The sequence below is a fragment of the Phaethon lepturus genome, unplaced genomic scaffold (genome assembly GCF_000687285.1).
Source record: "Phaethon lepturus isolate BGI_N335 unplaced genomic scaffold, ASM68728v1 scaffold3266, whole genome shotgun sequence".
Lineage (NCBI taxonomy): Eukaryota > Metazoa > Chordata > Aves > Phaethontiformes > Phaethontidae > Phaethon > Phaethon lepturus.
The window spans coordinates 19,647-39,522 of record NW_010543985.1 but is presented as its reverse complement, the minus strand read 5'-3'; the positions used below and the strand labels follow the sequence as shown (position 1 = coordinate 39,522).

General features: G+C 38.3%; 1 protein-coding gene across 1 annotated transcript in view; it reads left to right on the top strand.

Annotated features, from left to right (window-relative positions):
• Positions 1–645: 645 nt before the first annotated feature.
• Positions 646–19,876, top strand: part of LOC104621895 (unconventional myosin-XVI-like) — a gene marked incomplete at its 3' end in the record, with an annotated part of 35,204 nt that continues 15,973 nt past the window's right edge. The window contains exons 1-2 of the mRNA XM_010288519.1: positions 646–721; positions 2,903–3,166. Coding sequence (XP_010286821.1) covers positions 646–721; positions 2,903–3,166 — 340 coding nt within the window. The remainder of the gene's footprint in view (positions 722–2,902; positions 3,167–19,876) is intronic.

Here is a 19,876-nt window from a genome sequence, read left to right as displayed (position 1 = left end):
CACGAAACTCAATCTAGGCAGAGCTTCAGATGCCACGAGGCCTCCAAACCAGCAGTTTTCATTACATCTTGCTCCTGTAAATGTTTAGGGTGTTATTCTGCTGGGGTATGTGGGTGTCAGCAGGAGTGTTCCAGCATTGGTTAGGTGTGAGAGCACAGTCAATCCTCTGGACTTTTAAATTTTTTTAACTGTATGTTCAGGATTCACCATAGTTACACAATTTGAAGTGAGTACTCGCATGCATGAAAAGTGTTAGGTAAGACGTCTCAGTGTGTACCAGATAGTGTTTCATTTTATTAATGTCATGGAATAATTGAAAATGTCAACGACATGATGTATGTGATGTCGGTAACCAGGACATTTAGGCAATAACATCTTTTTTTTTTTTTTTTAAGGATGTGCATTTTTTTTCAACTAATCAACCCAGGAGGTGTGGCTATACCTCATTTTTACTAGATCTCCTTCTCTGTTACAATATTTTTGTTTCTGCCAGGAGGCCGTTGATATACTTATGCCTTATATGTAGACAAATGTATATACAGCAGAGAGAGAGAGAGTGTATAAAAGTGGTCAATATTTAAGTGCCTAAGTATAAAAGGCGGAAAAAATCGTTATGGGTTTTACCAATGGCATCATTTCATCGAAATGAAAGATACAGAGAAGAGTTTTCAAAGTAGCCTGCGGGCGTTGCGTGCACAACTCCTGGAAGGCAATTCCTCCTGTAAGTGAAGGGGATTCTGTCAGCTGCTGATCTTGCTTTCACTTTTAAAGGTTGTCAGTCGAGTCATGTGGGTTGCCCAGTACTTTTGTATGCTTGAGTGAACCACATCAAACGTTTGTGTGTTGTTGGCTCTTTTGTCTCTACAGTGTGGTCCAAAATTCACCAAGCAGGGAATGTGTAGGTCCATTAAACTACTGCTTCTAAAGGACTTAGTGATATGTTTTCTACCGAGTTATACAAACTACTTTTTGAGGGTTTTGGAAACAAGAGACTGAAAGGCAGATAGAAAAGCATAAAATATTACAGGAAAATCCAAGAGTCTTTTGTTGAATTGAATTGTTTTGTTCATTTTAAGTCATGAACTGTTTGTATTCATGTTATATATATAATATATTATATAACATATAATATATAACATAATATATAACATATAATATATAATAATATAGCAAATAAGTATATAATATAATATAGTTTATAGAGTGATTGACATGCAGCCCTAGGGCTATCACTTTGATAGTATTTTATTATGGTGTTATGATACATAATAGTTTATAGATTACTATGCCTTTAAAGCAAAGCAAAACACTTTGAGAAAAGGATATAGAAATTAGTGGTTTGGAGATGCAAAGTTAATGATTTAAAAAGAAAATCATTGTTTTACAGTTCCTCAGTAGAGAATGTAGATAAGAATGCCCCTTTACCCTTCTTTTTTAAAATGAAAATAAATAAATATTTGTGAAGCAGTTATGTGCTATGATGATGTGAGATTTACCAAAAACTGTCAGGAAATTATTAATTATGCCTTCAAAGCAGGGTTTGAATGGTATTCAGTAGATTAGACGTATGTCAAGCAACAAGGAGAAAACAAAGTCATTTAGTCAGCACTACTCAGCTAGTGCCCTGAATGAGGTAGAGGTCTTTTGATGATGTAATTACAGATTTAGCAAAATGGGTAGGCAAAAGCAGGCCTAATTAAAGTTGCACAGAAATGCTTAATTTTGGTATTTCTTAAATGCCCAAGCTTACTTGAGTCTACATCCCCTTCAAGAGCTCTTCTGTAAAACTAGGGAGAGAAAAACTTTCATCTGAGCTGCTGACAGTCCTTAGAAATTACAAATTTGGGCATCTAGCTTCCATATCAAGAAAATTTAAGCTTGTTTATAAAGCAGAACATGATAATCAGAAATAATTGAGTGGTGTCCAGCCACTACATCAAATAGTCTTTCAGTAGGGTAGCGGGTACGTCATTGATTTGGAAGATGTGGATTCACATCCAAGGACTTAGGCAATAAAATTATCCGGTAGTCTCTTTTTGTAATGGAACTGTCCCCTGAAAAGCAACTAGCAGCAAGTAGTCTCTTACAGTCTTCACTCTCAGTGGGAAAGAGAACATACTGGAAAAAAACATCACTGTTACTGCAATGTCAGTAAAAATACCATATTTAGTGGTAATAACAAAAGAGCAATCTGACTTAAGGGTAATGCTATGATTGTTAGGATTAACTGAATCAAAGACACATTTGTGGTCGGTTTCCACAAGAAGATCTCAGTATCTGACAGCTTCATTAGAAGATTCCATTTGGTTAGCTTTATACAGTGCAAAAAAAAAAAAAAGTCACACATACACGTAGTTAGGAATCTGAAATGACTTTGATGTTTTTAATAGATCGCCTGAGTACCCACTGTATGCTAATGAACTCGTTAAAATTATGATACGATGATTTTTCCTCTCACTGAGTAACAGGAACTTGCTAACCTAAAGCAAAATGAAAATGAATGAAAAGGAAGCATGGGCATCAGACTGGCATTACTCTACATAATAATCTCTTGTTTGTAAGCAAAGGCGAGCCACTTGAATTATATTGAAGTATTTAGATATTTTGTCCATCTCACAGTTGTACTTTTAGACTTCTTTCTATTCACATTTGATTGCATGAACTGAGTTACCTTTTAAAAAATTCATCAGTGTTCTAACAGAATTACTTATCTGTTGTTTCCAAAAAGTAAATGATAATGATATACACTCTCTATAGTCAGCATTGGTCAAGTAGGAGGAGCTCAAATGATAGACTTACACATGACTAGAAAGGACAGCAAGAAAATTTGTGGATGTTTCAAGGCACATTTGAAAATACGCTGTTGCATGATCTGAATGTGTTTGTCTCTAATTTCTTACAGGCTGTTTCCAGCTATGTAATGTTTTTCGGTCTCATGAGATGGAAATTGAGCAGTGCTTGCTGGAGTCCCTCCCTCTTGGCCAGCGGCAGCGGCTGGTGAAGCGGATGCGCTGTGACCAAATAAAGGCATATTACGAAAGAGAAAAAGCTTTCCAGAAGCGGGAGGGCTACGTGAAAAAACTGAAACATGGAAAGAACCATCGAGTTCATTTTAATCTTGCTGATATGACACAGGATGCAATCATACGTCATGATGATAAAGAAGGTATTTAATAATGTTGAACTACTGTTTTCTTTTTGTATAGCTAAAAGTTTCAGAGGAAAAGCTTCCCTGTTCTGCTTACCTATCTTTAGGAAAAATACAATTTTACATAATAGTAATCATAAAGTGACTGTTGAATATACAGGCATGTATTGCATGCGACATATTACAGCTTGTTACTGCAATGAATAAGGCATGGAGAATAAACCTTCAGAAACCTAATGAATTTATTTTGAGGTTAATATATGTATAAACTAATATATTTCAAAACCAGTAAGGACTGTGATCATCATTACATGTAACCTCTTGTATACCTGCATGAGCAATAGAATTTAACACAAGTTTGAAAATTAACTTCTCAATTTTAGCCAAAATCTGGAGTAATGAATGCTGCTATTAGTGACACTAGCCTGGCTAGAGAAACAACACAGTGTTGACCCATAGTCACACCAGACAGTGGGTCATCTTTCTGGTTATGAAATGATGTTTATGTTCTTTTGAAATATGTAATCACATCTTAGGGGTTCTGTTTTTAGTTTCTTGGCATTGTTTGAATCCCTGGTGCAGCTGATAGTAATCTGAGGAATTCTGTAATTTACTATGCAGAAGGGAACCAAACCTTGCAGTCAGGAACTCTCAAGTTTTAGACGTCCCCAGGAATCCCCATACTGTTTTATGAGAGAGATATAAGAAAAGAACTGATGCGATGCTTTTAGCAACCCTTTCCAAACAGATTTTATGGCAGCTTTTTGTAATCACATTAGCACAAAACTACCTGAACAAGGGAGACTCTGAAATAGAGACACATCATGCAAACAAATTGGCAAGTTTCTCCTAATTTTTTTCAGTTTGATTAGGTATGAGTTTTTTTACTCACTCCCGAATCTTCATTTTAATGGACATTTGCTCTATCATTGCTTATCACTGAGGTATAGTCCTACACATGTAGATCTGTACAGCAAATGAATTAAAGAGTTCTTCTCTTCAAGTGACTGCCCAGGGCATCATTTATAACTAAGTTACAAATAAAATTCATTCTACTCTCCTACTGTGTACAGGGATTATAAGTGAAGATCTTCCTCCATTTTCCCATAGCTCCCAACTTTCCCTAAAAACCAGCACAATACTAGATATGACGTTTAGCATTCTGTAAAAGTCAGATACTTGAGGCTATTTTTGACATTTATGCTAAAGAAATGTAGCTTGCTCACTGGAGTAGTGATGGGGCATCAACAATCTTTTGTGTTGCCCACACTTGTGGCCTGGAGCTGCACCTGAATCAGAACAGAAAGTTCAGCAACTGCTGAGACTGAACAGCATGAGCACATGAGGAAGATACCTCGGGCAGAGGAAAGTAAGGTGGGGGAAAAACAGGGATAGTGTCCTGCACTTGAAACACATAAATTAGGTCCTCAGAAGCAAGGAGCTCAAATAGCCTGCAGATAACCCCAGTAGGACTAACAACACTATCCTGAATTCGATGCCTGTGATCCTTTCACAGGACTATGAAAAAGTATGATTGTTGTCTTTAAGCAGCTTGGGGACCTGCAAGTGCCTGTCTGTTGTGATTTTAGCCAAATGTTCTCTTGAACTGAATAATGCTATACTAAGAACTGTTACCATCTGAGCCAATTAAAAAAAAAAAATTAAAAAAAAATTGAAACTCATAGACATAAAAGCTGCTCTCCTGCTATTATTGCTGAGTGGAACATCCAACCGTGACTCTTTAGTGAATATATCTACATTAGGATTTCAGTTCAAATTAGACATATGCTTCTGTAGTAAATATCATATCCCTTTACTGTGTTTGGTCTTGTTTTGTAGAGCATGAAAACTAGATTCCGTTCAGACAAAAATTAACTGGAAGATGTGATCTGGAAGCACACCTAGTGCCTCCAAACAGTAATGGGTTTTCAATCCATAAGGACAGGCTAGACATAGGCTGAACTCATCCCACTGAAACAGGTATAGCTGGGGAAGTCGGGCTTTTGGCACCACCTGTTTCTCTTGTTTGTTTATTCATATTTCACTCATTCATTCAACATTCATCATTCATATTACACATCAGTATTTGCTAATGGGTATATATAGCCAGTAAGCTAATTGTGATGGATCCTGATAATTGCATGGAGTATCCGCCACCTCACTGCAGCTTCACGTCAACTTCATCTGTACAAGCGAGAGTCAATACAGCTCTGGTGTGAAAAAGAAGATCTGAACCCTCCCGTTCAGGGTCCTAAGGCAGAAATGGCTGCAATATAAGGCTGCAGATGGGAATGAGCACACATTTCCTGGCTCTTCAAATGTCACACCATCTCTTCAGCTCCCTGCTTTTGGTGAAAGTCTGGGGGACTGAGAAAGAGGTTGTAATACTGGGTTAAGCAAACAAAAGTGGGAGACAAGTTTCAACAACCTGTCAGACTTCCTTTCTTCCCTTAAATCCATGTCTGGTCTCCAGGATCCGGCTTTTACTGTGAAGTGTGCTTAGTAATCAACAGCATTCCCAAATATGCTCAGTTTGAATATTGAGAACCAAATTCAGTAATAAGTATTTAAAACATGTTTCTCTTTAGAAAAGCTGGGCATTGAACAAGAAATTTTAAAAAAGTAGCTCAATCCAAGTAAGTAGCAGAGAAGTACCTTAACATGAAATAATTTAATGACTTAGAATAAAACCTCTTCTCCTATATGAAGATAAGTTGTTATCCTGTGAAAAAATGGGATTCACACTGATTTGAATATTGTATATTTTGGAATAAATGCTGAAAGTAATCAAGTTGAGAACTCAACAAGTGTTTAAAAATTCAGTTTTCTTTCCTAAACTTTATTAATTGGCAGCAGGGTATTTTAAAGCCGTTTGAATGTCTTTACTTTTTCAGTGGTAATTTGATTTTCAAACTAGACATTTAGTTTGTAATAAGATATTCGGTACATTTACGAATGTACATTTACATTTACAAATGACAACATATTCAGTACTCAAATAGCTTTAGTCAACTAAATTCTATTCGCCACCTTCCCTTGTGGTGTCACAAATTAATTTTGTGAGCTTGAAGTGCAATGTCTTTGAAGAGATGAATTCCACTCAGGGTATAATATAATTCATCTGTCTGTGAATAAACCTGATACTGCCATTCAGGATGTATGGGCAGAGTGTGATGTCCAAGAAGAGGACTGTGCAACCTGGATGTTTTAAATTAAGTATCTGGATACACATAAACAGAGTCAATTTTGCGATGAGAATGTAAATGTTTTTGTACTGTTTTTGTGATCCTTGGATTCAAAGCCCTCAAGTTTCACAACTTTCAGGGTGTGGGGTTTTTATAAAATGAAACTGAAAATCTCAAAGCTAAAATTCTGGGATTCATATAGTTTTCATCCAGTTTTATGCTTGGAAGTGGGTATACAACAACAGAATTATAAAAGAGTAGATTCATCCACAGAGACATGCAGCTGGGCCTATTTTCTTCAGTTTTTAGGTGTATTTAGGAATTGTTTGCAAATCTGGGACTTTTAAAGGCTTTACCCATGACTATGTGCTTCCTTCACTCTTTAAATTGAAGCACTATCAAAGTCTCTTTGACTGTCTTGTCCTCCTCTGAGGTGTGTCTGTTGATGAATTTTGGAGTAGTTTTACTTGGTTTGGGGTCTGATTATAAAAAAAAATATGTCAGTTATGCATACTGATTAAGTAGAAAATATGGATACATTGCATGGAGCTCATGGAAGAGCAACAAAACCAGGAGAAATTATAGGGAGTGATAAAAAAGGAGGACAAGAAGACCTACGAGAGTGAAAAAGCAATGCTCATATCTGAACAGGTTTGAATGCATCTGGTAATAATTCAGCAAGAAAGAACACCCATTCTATAGGCATAAAAGACAGCTAAAGAGGGATGTTTTACAGTTCTATGAAGGGAATGCAAAAAGTGCAGTATAGAAAGTGGAAACAGGACACAACAGTAGAACAGGATCGAAGTAGCTTCCCAAGTGAAGTTTAGGGGCTCATTTCTTAAGGAATATCATAAACTATATAGACTGGACAGCACATTTGGAAATGGTGAGTAGTCTGGTTTGGTAGGTGAGATAAATTGGATATCATGAATATATATAAAGATTAATGTGGCTAGTAGAGAGACATTTCACACCTGAGTCTGATAGGAATTTTACTCTTAGGAATTCATTATCTTTGTTATTCATGAAGAATGCAATACATCTTCCCCAAAATTACTATAGCAGCTGTTACTGAGCACAAAATGCATCTCTGATACTGTATGCTAATAGACGTGATCATTAGTTTGCATTAAAATTAATTTTAGAACAGGCTTTTAGAAATTTTTACCAGTGACTTGTTTTGTCTCAAGTTTAGAAATTAAATATGTGTTCATTATATTTCTCACAAAGTTAAAAACTAACAAAATCTTGTATCTTTGTTCTATTTGGAGGCATTTAAAGTTATTAATTGTATTTTTTTAATTATTGTTCCTAACTGATATTTATTCTTTTGTCTGACCCAGGGAGATTGAAGGGAAATCCTCCCTCTCCTCCCTGCAGCTCCCTGCAGTTTTTCTTTTTTAAAGTAATATGCTTTTTAGTACTGTTGGTGGGCCACATTCACCCACACCTACTAACAGTGAGCATTTTGAGAGATTCTGCAACCATAATTCTCAATGTTGACATGTACAGGAGCAGAGGCTGGTGAATAAGTGAGCGCACTGTGTTTTCTGACACTGGTTTTGTACATCTCTACTGCTGGCAAGGGAATACCTGTAGTTTATCTGCCTTTAAATCCTATATAGCTTTGTTCTGTGAGATGTTAAATCCCTATTAATAATGGACAGCAGGATATTTGTTCTGCTGACATCAGTCTTATAATTTCACTGCAAACTGGGAGATGTAGCCAAGCAGGCTGCTGCATCCCATTCCTTCCCACCGTGAAATAGGCATGCTTGCAGCTAGACTTAGCGTTAGCCTGGACTCAGTTTTTCTTTTCTGTTACGCATAGTCCAGTATTTGCTGAGCCTGCACATCAGCTTAGACTCATGTACAAGCAATTAGGAAATGAACTGAGCAGTCAGGAAATAAACTGAGTGAATCTGAGCCTGAGGTTGTGCTTCAAATACAAGGTAGTCATGCCGAACGGATCTTGGTATTTTGGCCTCTTGAGAATGAGGTTTATGCATCCTTCCTGAAGCGATGGTGGAGTTTTTGCCACTGACAACAATGGGAAACAGTGGCTGCTCTGAAAGCGGTGATTTTTTGAGCGTGAACTGACAGATAAACTTGCCATGATGCAAAATGTAGCTAAAAGTGAATGTGACAGTCCTGTACCTGAAATCTAATAAAAGGGGGAAACTAAAGCACTGGGTTTAGTTTCAGTCATCTTTTGGTAGATTCTGTAGCCCAGCCTTTCAGAAATCCTGCAACATTACCCAAATCATAGGACTGTCAGAAATTCTGTATATGTAGTATTTTTTGTTACGAAAATGCTAAGTTGTAATGTAGTCATGATGTATACCATAAGGTCTGCCATGCTGGCAGGGTGTGGAAGGTCAGGGTGGGAAGTTCAGAGTGCCAGCAGCTCAGTCTTGAGACAAAAGAGGTATTCCTGTGAAAATCAGCATTTCAAAATGGAAATGCAGATTCCCTAAACCTAATTAAAGCCTATTTCATCCTTTCGATAGGCATTGTGCTGATTCTGTGGCAGCATTGTGATTCTAAATAGCCGCAATACCAAAGTGAGTGAGTGTTAACCCTGATGCTGCATCTGTAATAATGATTCTTGGCCCTTTGCTTGGAGATTGAGCCTGTCGCTGTGTTTTACTCAGCACCCTTCAACTCTGCTTGAACTTTTCCCAATCCTGCAGAGCCACCGGCGGGGCCCTTTGCCTTTAGCAGTAGGATGCGATGGCTGGGGACAGCCTTACTCTCCCTTCTCCACCAGGGGTTGCCCAGAAAAGATGTTTTAAAAAGCAGAAGATACCAACATCCTACTTCTGCTGTAGTGTTCACTGCCGAGGGAGGTCTCCCAGGACTGGGTCCCAGCCCCAGCAGATTGACTGTAGAGTAGTTGCTTAGTAAAGGGAAAGAAACAGGAATCTCATCTCACTTTCCCCCTGTGATGCCAGTATCTCTAGCTGTTTGAAAGATTAATGCTATTGTGAGATTTGGTAGTATCATGATATTTGGGAGGATTGGAGTAATCAGTATAACGGGAGGTTTTAGTATTATTAGATATTTTTTGTGAGCACAGTGTAATGTACAATATTATGATAAATTTCAGTTACATTAATTAAAATGCTGTGTAAGAAAGTGTAAAGAGGGTACAGGTGGGGCTGGTGCTGGAGTGTAATTTGCATTCTAACAACTTTGGGTTATGAAAAGGTCCCAGGGGAAGGGAAAGCAAAATCTGTTCAAAAGAAGAATGTGTCTTTAATTTGAGGTGGCAGATGAGCTGACCATCAACTTTCAAGAGTTAGGAGAATGTGTAGTGTCATATGTTACAGTGACTATTCCTATTCACAGAAGAAAAAAAAAAGAAACAGAAAACTGAGGCTGAAACTGAGCTAAAGCTTATTTTTTTATTATTTCCTTGCATTCTTTCCAAACCTACTAACTTACTTCTTATTTTTGCATCTTCTTAGAATAGGCTTGCTTATGCTTTACTGTTCTATCTTTTTGCAGTACAAACAGCTCGATTGTTTACAGAGAAGTCGTTCTGGAAAACAGTGGGTTGCGCTGCCTATGTCTGGCAAACATATAGGGGCAAACTTACTGATCCTCAGAGATCAGATTTAAGAGTTGCCAGCAGTCTTTTAAAAACGCTGGAAGAGCCAGGACGTGGGCAGTAGTGACGGGTTTGTGAATGTAAGACTCCATTAGGTGAAGCCTGTTGCCAGGTAGCAGGAAAGTGGAGAAAGAGGCTGAGGAATGAACACCACTGAGAGTGTGTAACATATACTATTCAACACAAACATTTTTATAATTAAGAAGAGTGGGAATATGTTCAGTTAACCTGTCTGCCCTTGGGATTCTGACTTTCAACCTACCTTTTTAGATGATTGATGACACCTCTTCTTCTCAAGCTGATTGCAGGCACCTTTTCTGATTTTACCTGTTGCACGTGCTGGGATGAGTGGTTAGAAAGCAAAGCTCTGAGCATGGCAATGCCTTGTTTTTAAAATTCACCAAAGCCTTGGATGAGGATTGCTTTTTTTGTGTGTCAGTAGTTCAGAGGCATCTTTGCTACTAGACAAGACTGAAAGATAAAAGAATATGTTTACTAAAGACAGAGAATTGCAGTAGTAGAACAGATTTACAGAAAAACGAAGTAATAAAAGTCACTATTACACTTAATATTTAGAAAAGATGTGAAAAATAGGTGTAGCATTAAATCTGCCAAGTTGGGTCTTTATCATTAAGCCAGGGATTCCTTAAATTAGGGAAAAAAAAGTCCATCTTGAGTTAAAAAAAGTGACTTTTGAAAAGAGAAGGACCTCTGTGTCAAAGTTCAGATCAATCTTCTATGCCATTCCAAGTTAAAACAACCTACTCATGTTTACTTCCACCTTTAAAAATCTTCCTGCCTTGTTTCTTATAACTAATATTTAGTTCATCTTCTTTCATTCCGTTCTCCTCTCAAAGGTACTTTAATTAACATTTCTTTTGTATATTATTTGTCTCAGCTACAGCCTTCTGAAGAGGCAGAGGTAAAATTTTATAAGTGATATTATGAGAAATATTAAATGCATGGGATATTTTACCATATGTATAACCTTGTTATACATGTATTACACCAAGAGCATAAAGGCCAGAAATACAAACACAGTTGGTGAATTGTGATTAGATGTGTAATCTGTATTTCCTTACTTTAACATGTCCAGTCCTTTTAAAATTTAAAACACAAGCAGATTTCTCAAGTATTATAGTGCTTTCTTTCAGGATTGTGCTAGTATTATTTAATATATTTTATGTTTAGTTTACTATTTACTCTCATGCTAAACTTCATCTAAACTTTATTTTTTCCCCCTACTGGGAAAGCATATGAAATTCACTATGTATGTAATAACAGGGAGATTTGCCCATACAGGGCTATTTTGGAATTTACAGTTAGTTTCATTTTGAATCAGAGGAGAAATCTGTACATTGGATGATGATAATCTAAAAGTGACTGTTGGCAAATGTTGATTTACTAGGAACTATTTTAGAAGAAATCACAATACATATGTATGATAATTTATACAATTTAATATTTATTGTCCAATCCTTAAGAGACATGAACACTAGACACTGAATATGATGTCAAGAGACTATTCAGAGCATATGAAATTAATGAAGTGCACAAAATTTTGCCTAATTGGGGTTCTTGGAAAAAAAGAAAAATGTATGTTGTAAATAAATACATTCACAAGACAGGCAAATACATGCATTCTGTACTGGGAACTCATATGTCTGTAACTTTGGAAGAAACTAACACAGCTGACTGCCAGACATGCTGCTAGTGACTTAATCAGCTCTGTGTATAGAAAAATGAAGCATCGATCAACCATCTCAATCTACCTATTGATGAAGAAGCTGTTTTGAAGGCCTGAAGGTAGAGGCACATTTCAAATGAGAGCAAGCTTCAATCCTATAGGTTCAGCATCGTTGTTAACCTTGTTTCACTCCATGTGTGCTGAATTGAGTGACACAAGGTATCTTTTTGTTATGGCGCAGGGAAACATAATGCCTTTAGTTATTGGGTAGCAGATGTTAAGTAATTAAAGCAGCCCATTTCAAAAGCAATCATAAAATCACAGGGAGATGAAATCTGAATACATTTGAATTCCTACAGGATTCCATATGTGCTTTTTGGTTTTTTGTCCATGCATTTACATTTTCAGTAATTTGGTAAAACTGAGATGAGACCTGAATGTTAAACTATTTTTTCTTGATAAAAATAGGTATGATTCCTAATGTACAACACTTAATTAGCTGGAAAAAGTAAAATGCACAGAAAAAGGTAGAACATATCCAAAAAAAGTGAAGAATAGGCTTGATGGTGTAAATTTTATCTAACACTTTTGTTCTCCCTGTGGACTGCCTAACTGCAGGAGTGCCTCTGCTCCCTGGTTACTTTTCTTTTAGCCCTGAAATCTCTCTGAGTTGTTTCAGCTGCAGTTTTTGTTTCTGCAAAGCATCCCTCCATTATGGGTCTCCCTCCCCTAGTAGGGGGATTCACACCAAACGTAATTCATCTCTTTTACCATCAAATGGAGTTATAGCTTCATCCTTTTCTCCAAAAGATGAGGCCAGAGCTGTCACCCAGCCATTTTTGCTAGCCTACAGGTTGTGCCTGTGGGTTGCTTCAAGAGCCATTTTGGATCTGTGCACTGCTCTCTCCCACTGCCTCTTCTCTCATCCGCTCTCCCCGGCCCAACACCTCAAGTGTCTCAAGCAGTGTCTGACCTGGCATGGCTTTCTCCTGGGGAAGGGGTCTGAGAGACAAATGTCATCTGGGTGGTCTTGCTTATATGAAAATAAACTGCAGAAAGTTGACGGCATAGTAAACTGTTGTACAAAAACCTTGATGTGTCATCATCTCTGCTACCGTGTTTTGAAAACAGGGGTATATACTAGACTATTTGCAATCCCATTTCACATGTATATGGTCTGAATAAATCAAGACTGAGGTATGTGTTTGAACTTAGTGATTCCCATTTGACGTTTTTGGGTGTCTCTAAGTTCACCCTGAAGGATATGTTGATCACCTCTTTGAAAAGCATACATTTTTCTTCCTAATATACAATAATAATATAAGTTATAGTATATAAGTTTTTAGAAACGTAGCTTTTGGATTTTTCTTTGAATCATAGATTTCTAAAATGTAGGCACTGAATTGCTTGCTTTATATCAATCTTGAACCTGTAGTCCGTTCTTGAATCTTAACCCAGTATGTCCAAACAAGAACACATTTGGTTAACTAGAAATCATAATTTTAAATATTACCTCAATTTCAAGTGTAAAACATAACATTTATGAGGAAACCTTTGTAAAAATATATAAATTATCCTAAGAATTGTATTCATATACTTTTGAACACATTTTCAAAATTCTCAACTATTTATTTTGGTGGACTATGATATAAAGATTTTCTTCAGTGGGACAAGTCAGTATATAAATTATTAATGACTTTGTATGATCAGGTCTAATTCAAAAGGCTTTCACAAACTAAAATGTCAAGAAAAAATATTCAGAAGACCATTACCCTTACACAAGAATCCAGCTTTCGAAGAGTATAATCTGGTCTGAACAGATAACCTTTATAGACTTATATCTGTCCCTTTTTCATTTTAAGCTTATACCAAGCTCATTTATAGTTCCATGTTCAGTGTTTTTCTCCATAATATCTTTCTTTCTATGTAATAATAAAAAGTTTTCCATTTTAACATGCTTTGGCATTGCTGTGGTTTAACCCCAACCAGTAAATGAGCACCATTGCAGCCACTCACTCATTTCCCCCTCAGTGGGACGGGGCAGAGAACTGGAAGAGTAAAAGTGAGAAAAAACTCATGAGTTGAGATAAAGCCAGTTTAACAGGTAAAGCAAAAGCCACGCACACAAGCAAAGCAAAACAAGGAATTCATTTACCACTCCCCATGGGCAGGCAGGTGTTCAGCCATCTCCAGGGAAGCAGGGCTCCATCACGCGTAATGGTTACTTGGGATGACAATCACCATAACTCCAAACATCCCCCCCTTCCTTCTTCTTCCCCCAGTGTATATAATACATATGAGCATGATGCCGTATGGTATGGAATATCCCTTTGGCTGGCTGGGGTCAGCTGTCCTGGCTGTGTCCCCTCCCAGCTCCCTGTGCACCCCCAGCCTTCTTGCTGGCAGGGCAGAGCATGGGAAGCTGAACAGTCCTTGACTGCTGAGCAACAACTAAAAACCTCAGTCTGTTATCAACATTATTTTCATCCCAACTCCAAAGCACAGCACTATACCAGCTATTAGGAAGAAAAGTAAGTCTATCCCAGACAGAACCAGGACAGGCACACAAAAGGGGCCAGAAACACAAAGACTAATCACTCACAAATTCACTGTCATGTCAATAAAGGGTCTTCAAGACATTAACAACAAACAAATTGTCACCTGGCATCATTCCTATTAATTTCAAAAGGAATCCATAGTTGATTTTCCAGCATCATGCAGTGGGATACAAGGCTATAAATTGCCAGCATTCAGAAGCCTATTCTGTCAATGAAAGATGGCATCCACTGAGTGGCAGGTACTGCTGTCAGTCCCTGGATATTGTTATAAGTACTTTATTGTTAAAGAACTGGCTGGATGGCCAAGCTCATATAGTCGTGGTGAATGGAGTTCACCAATGCTACAGGCTTGGGGATGAGTGTCTGGAGAGCTGCCCAGCAGAAAGGGACCTGGGGGTGCTGGTTGACAGCCGGCTGAACATGAGCCGGCAGTGTGCCCAGGTGGCCAAGAAGGCCAACAGTGTCCTGGCCTCTATCAGAAAGATTGTGGCCAGCAGGAACAGGGAAATGATTGTACCCCTGTACTCAGCACTGGTGAGGCACATCGAATCCTATGTTCCTTTTTGGGCCCCTCACTACAAGAAGGACATTGAGGTGCTCAAGTGTGTCCAAAGAAAGGCAGCGAAACTGGTGAGAGGTCTGGAGCACAAGTCTTATGAGGAGCGGCTGAGGGAACTGGGGTTGTTTATTCTGGAGAAGAGGAGGCTGAGGGGAGACCTTATCGCTCTCTACAACTACCTGAAAGGGGGTTGTGGCGACGAGGGTGTTGGTCTCTTCTCCCAAGTAACTAGTGATAGGACGAGAGGAAATGGCCTCAAGTTGTGCCAGGGGAGATTTAGATTGGATATTAGGAAAAATTTCTTCACCGAGAGGGTGGTCAGGCATTGGAACAGGCTGCCCAGGGAGGTGGTGGAGTCGCCATCTCTGGCAGTGTTCAAAAAACATGTAGAAGTGGCATTCTGGGACATAGTTTAGTGGCCATGGTGGTGTTGGGTTGATGGTTGGACTTGATGATCTTGAAGGTCTTTTCCAACCTGAATGATTCCGTGATTCTGCGAAGGCACACTGAATAAAAGGAAAGATTGTTGTGGTGGCAGAAGACCCTAGTCTATACTTATGAAATAAAAAGATAGCAAGAATAGAATCTTTTCTTTGCAATTTACAGCTGATTTCTCCTTCAATGTATTTATTGTGCTTCAGGTTGATTTCCAGTAATATTTCAGTTCAAAGGGTAAACTTTTCTATATTCATCTTTCAGTATCACTTACTTTAAAATGTTTTCATTTTAATCACAGATTACTCTTTCATAGAAATTAAGCTGGGAAGCTGCAGAAATCAATAGAGAATAACCTTTCCTATTTCCTTTTTTTTAAAGAACAAGCCTTTAAAGCAATAATACAGTGCTTCACAAAAAGTCAACTGCACTTTTAATAATTCCTTAAAAATGTTTTCAACTTTTCAATTCAATATTAGAAGTCTTTTTCGAGCAGGGTATACACTTACATTATTACACTGGAGGAATGTTGATAAAATGGAATACTTAAACATTAGACTGGGAAAAGTATTATTATTTTGGGATCCTGCAACATACGGTCTTCAATTTATCACTGTCATATTAATTGCCAGACTGAGAAGAAAATTTGTTCAGAGCTTTTGGAAAGTGGAGTTTGTTTGGAGGTTTTGTGAAATGGATTAACTTCCTCTAGAAACTCTGAAGGTAGAACTAAAACTAATATAGCTAGAGACAGTAAATGCAGCAAATTATTTTTTGAAATGCTAAGTCCTGTCTCCTTAGGCTTTATCCGTTACTCTGCTCTTTCCTGCTGCCTGAATTGTAGTACCTTTCCCAGTAAAAACACAAATACATCAAAGGCAGATCCAGGTTTATTTCTATAGTGCCACAGTAACAATTCTAAACACAAAGTATTATTTCAGCCATCTTTCCCTTCTCTGAGACATGAATTGGAGGATTATTTTTTCTCAGTACACTGAGGTATCCTCTTAACTTGGTCTGCAAGGCATTTTAGCTGTTAAAACCTTTTGTGCTTCAAGTTGACAGTGAACAAGCTCTATAGCTATGAGAGAGAAATGAGTAAAAAGGTTACATGGCATAGTGAATAGACAACTGATTTTTCTTGATTATTGTTACTTGCAGCCATCACAGTAACAGGTTATTACAGTGGAGAAATTCAAGCTTGTAAGAATACAATCAATGAATCTAAGGGAATGGATAATTTAGCTTGTGTTTCTGTGTGAATTGCATCCAAGAATGGAGGTGGGAAGGTGAGTAGTTAAGGTGAAATTGGCAATATTTCTAAATGTCCAGCTTTATACAGGGATTTTAAGCATATGTAAAAGGTTCAAAGTAGAATTCAGACAGTCAGCTTGGGGCTGCATACTGCTTTCTTACCATGTTTCTTTCCGATGACTCTCTGTTACATGTGACCTTGAAGCAGATCACGCTGTCATTTTACAGGGCAATGAGGTGGTTGTAGGAGGTAATTTCTCACACCATGCACTGTTCAGAGTTTTGATTACATTCAGACTCAAAAGGCAAACATGACAGCTGCAACATTAAATCACTGAGCTAGGGTCTGTGCTCCAGATTTTGGCAATCATCACAACTATTGTTGGCATATAGTGGTAGTTTTTTCTAGACTTCCACATTTACCTATTGACAGTACAGCAAATATGACTTACAAGTGTTCTTAAAGCTGGAAGCATCTGTGTGAAATTTGAACTGCTGCTTTGTTTCTTAGTTTACTAAAGGGGCATCCTGTAAGAGGGCACCAGCTATCAAACCTTTTATTAATTGCCATCTGAACTTCACTGTCTTCACTCAGTTCCTATATGGGATAAATACTGGATTTCTTTTGCTTATAAACCTCTCCCTAAAAATCCTATGGTACAAATATTTAGAATTATACAGGTTGGATAGAAAAGGACAGATGTAAAGTCCAAATATATATAGTTCTGCTGATGCTTACATGGGCATTAGTTTATTATCCCACTCTTTCTCTGTATATGTGGTTTTGATTATATATATATGCCAGGTCTCCTGGATTGGTCCTCATCTCTTTCCCTTTTATTGGTAACTTAGGTAACTTTCTCTATTAGTAACTTAGGCGCTGCTAGAGCAGGGTTGAGAAAGTGTGGCATTGCGTATCACTTGGGAAGCTTGAGCCTCTGTAGTTGTAGCTCATGACTGCAGCCCAAACCTACTGTGTGGCTCCATATGGACATGGGCTCAGTAGTGTGACTCAGAACCGAGAGGTGCCCTCTGTCAGGTGATGTGATGTTGGTTGCTCCTTCCCCTTGTTCACATCAAGATTATTGAACTCATAGACCTGTAAAATCAGTCAAGCTAGAAAGGACCTCAGGAGGTCCAACATAACGCTGAATTTTAGAGATGACTGAGCTAACTAGGGTATTGAACTAAGGCAGGCCTTAATGCTGTAGTGCAAGAACAGACTAAGCAAAGCAGAGAGATTCCTGTGGGGAACAATTGATATTTCTACTTCAAAGCCAAATTAAACCATCAACATGTATGTCAGACTTTTACTTCTCATAAGCTATGAAAAAGACATAATTATACCAGGTACCGTGTGAGTATAATTTTGTCCTTTCCATGCTGGCCTGTAACTGCAGTCCATACTGTGACAGTCCATACCTGTTAAAGATTAAGTAAAGCAAAATTTGCTTTGTACTTTACTAGTTGCTCCAGCTTTGGCATGATAGTTTGGCCCTTCTAGAGGATTACCGGTGTCAAAGAAGAGTTGTTGAGTATTGAATATGAGGCGGAGGGTCTGTTTCTCCTACATCTCATCCTAGGTTCCCCAGATCCTCAACTGCTTTACTGGTAACCCAGTGTAGGTTCACCCTAGATAAGACTGGTGTGCAGGCTTAGCCATATGTAAGCTTGGCAATATTGAATGCAGAACTGTTTGTGCTTCAAGTTTGTGTCTTTGGTTGGAAACTGCATTTAGATGAACTGTTATAAATCTGTCATTTCAGGCCCCTGTGTTCCTGTATGATTTTTGTATTTCAAATACTGAACATTGAAATCAGGTGAAGTCTATATTGCTGTAATCTTCAGCTGCCTAAATGTGATAGTCTTACCTCAAAGCAGATACATAGACATGTTTTCCTTTGCTTATTCTGAGGTGATTTAAGAAAGTGGTAGTCACAGGCTTCAAGTTTATGATAGCTCTTTCCTTCCATGTTGGATTTATATATGTGATCTGTTCTGCTTAGGGTGATTGTGTGGTCATTTCTGATTTTTCAGGTGGTGTGTGTTGTCCACGTTTTGGTAGTGGTGGTGGTTGTTGTCACTGATGTAGGGGAATGAAGGTGTTAGAATGCACTGAAATAGCAAGCATACAGAAAGAGCTGTAAGATAAGAGTGGAAGCAGGAAGATTTCCAGGAGGCTGAGCTTGCGCAGTCAGAACAACACTGAGGAGGAGATTATGTGGACCTGTCTGTGGGCAATTTGCTCTCCTTGCTGGACATCCAGGTCATCCATCAGCTATTGGGGAGACTAATAAAGATTCCAGTATGTACTAAAACGAGTTTAGTTGAGACAAAACCCTTATTAGGACACTTAACAGCGGCCTTAATGCTGCACCTTTGTTGTAGTCACTACTGAAGACACCTAGGCTGTGCAAAGAAGACACAGCAGGCAAGTGTGAATGGTAATATTTGGGTCACCTTCTCAGCAATGGACAAAGGATACAAAAATTATTGTGTTATATTACAAAATGTGACAAGCCTGCCCTTTGCCAAGCGTGAAAGAATTCCTTGAAGGTTGGGAGTTTGGGAGCCAAGATGTGAGAGAAGCTCTAGATAGAACTGTCAGATCCTTCACGTCCCTGCGCTTTGGATGGAAAGAGCTGACTCAAAATCAGAGAAGAATAAAGAAGATTTGGAGACTAGAGGATATAAAATGCTTGGATTACCACTAGGAAAAGTATAATGCATTTCATTCAGCCAAATCAAATTTTTGGAAAACAAGTAATGAGTAATGAAAACCTCTTTGAGCTAGATGCACAGGCAGGATATAGAACAATACAGAAAACAGACATAGTCATTTTCTATAAAGACGTGTGACAACTAACCAAATTGTGAAAATGCTTGTATTTGTTGTTGTAATGCACAGGCATTATAGAAGGACCATACAAGGCCTTGGTAACCAGCATGTTGCAATCAATGCAGTAAGTGCTGAACAGGAGTGTGAGGAAATACTTGAAGAGCTTCCCCAAACTAGTGTATTCATGCAGCGTGCGTGCTTTTTATATTCATGTTTATATGGGAGACTCATGACAGGATTCCCTATCCTGCTTTCCTGCGGCGATCCTGGCTGTTGGTACAGTGTGGGGTAGTCTCTCCAGACCTCACTGATCAGTCTCTCCGTCAGCTGTGCTTAGCAGACAGGTGAAGAGTAGGAGGAGCTCCACAGTGTCTTTCCAGAAGCTCAGTTTTCTGGATGTGTCTCTGTGTGGTGATCCCATCCTTGAGCTGACAAGAAAAGCAGATGCCGTTCCATCATCTCCAACAGGAGGATGTGTCTTATGCTGTCCATATGTGCAAGGAATCATTCGGTTTTGCAAACCTCATGCATTAGATTAGGAAAAAAACTGAAATTGAGAGGTACGGGTGCACATTGTGAGGTAAAAAACAAGCGC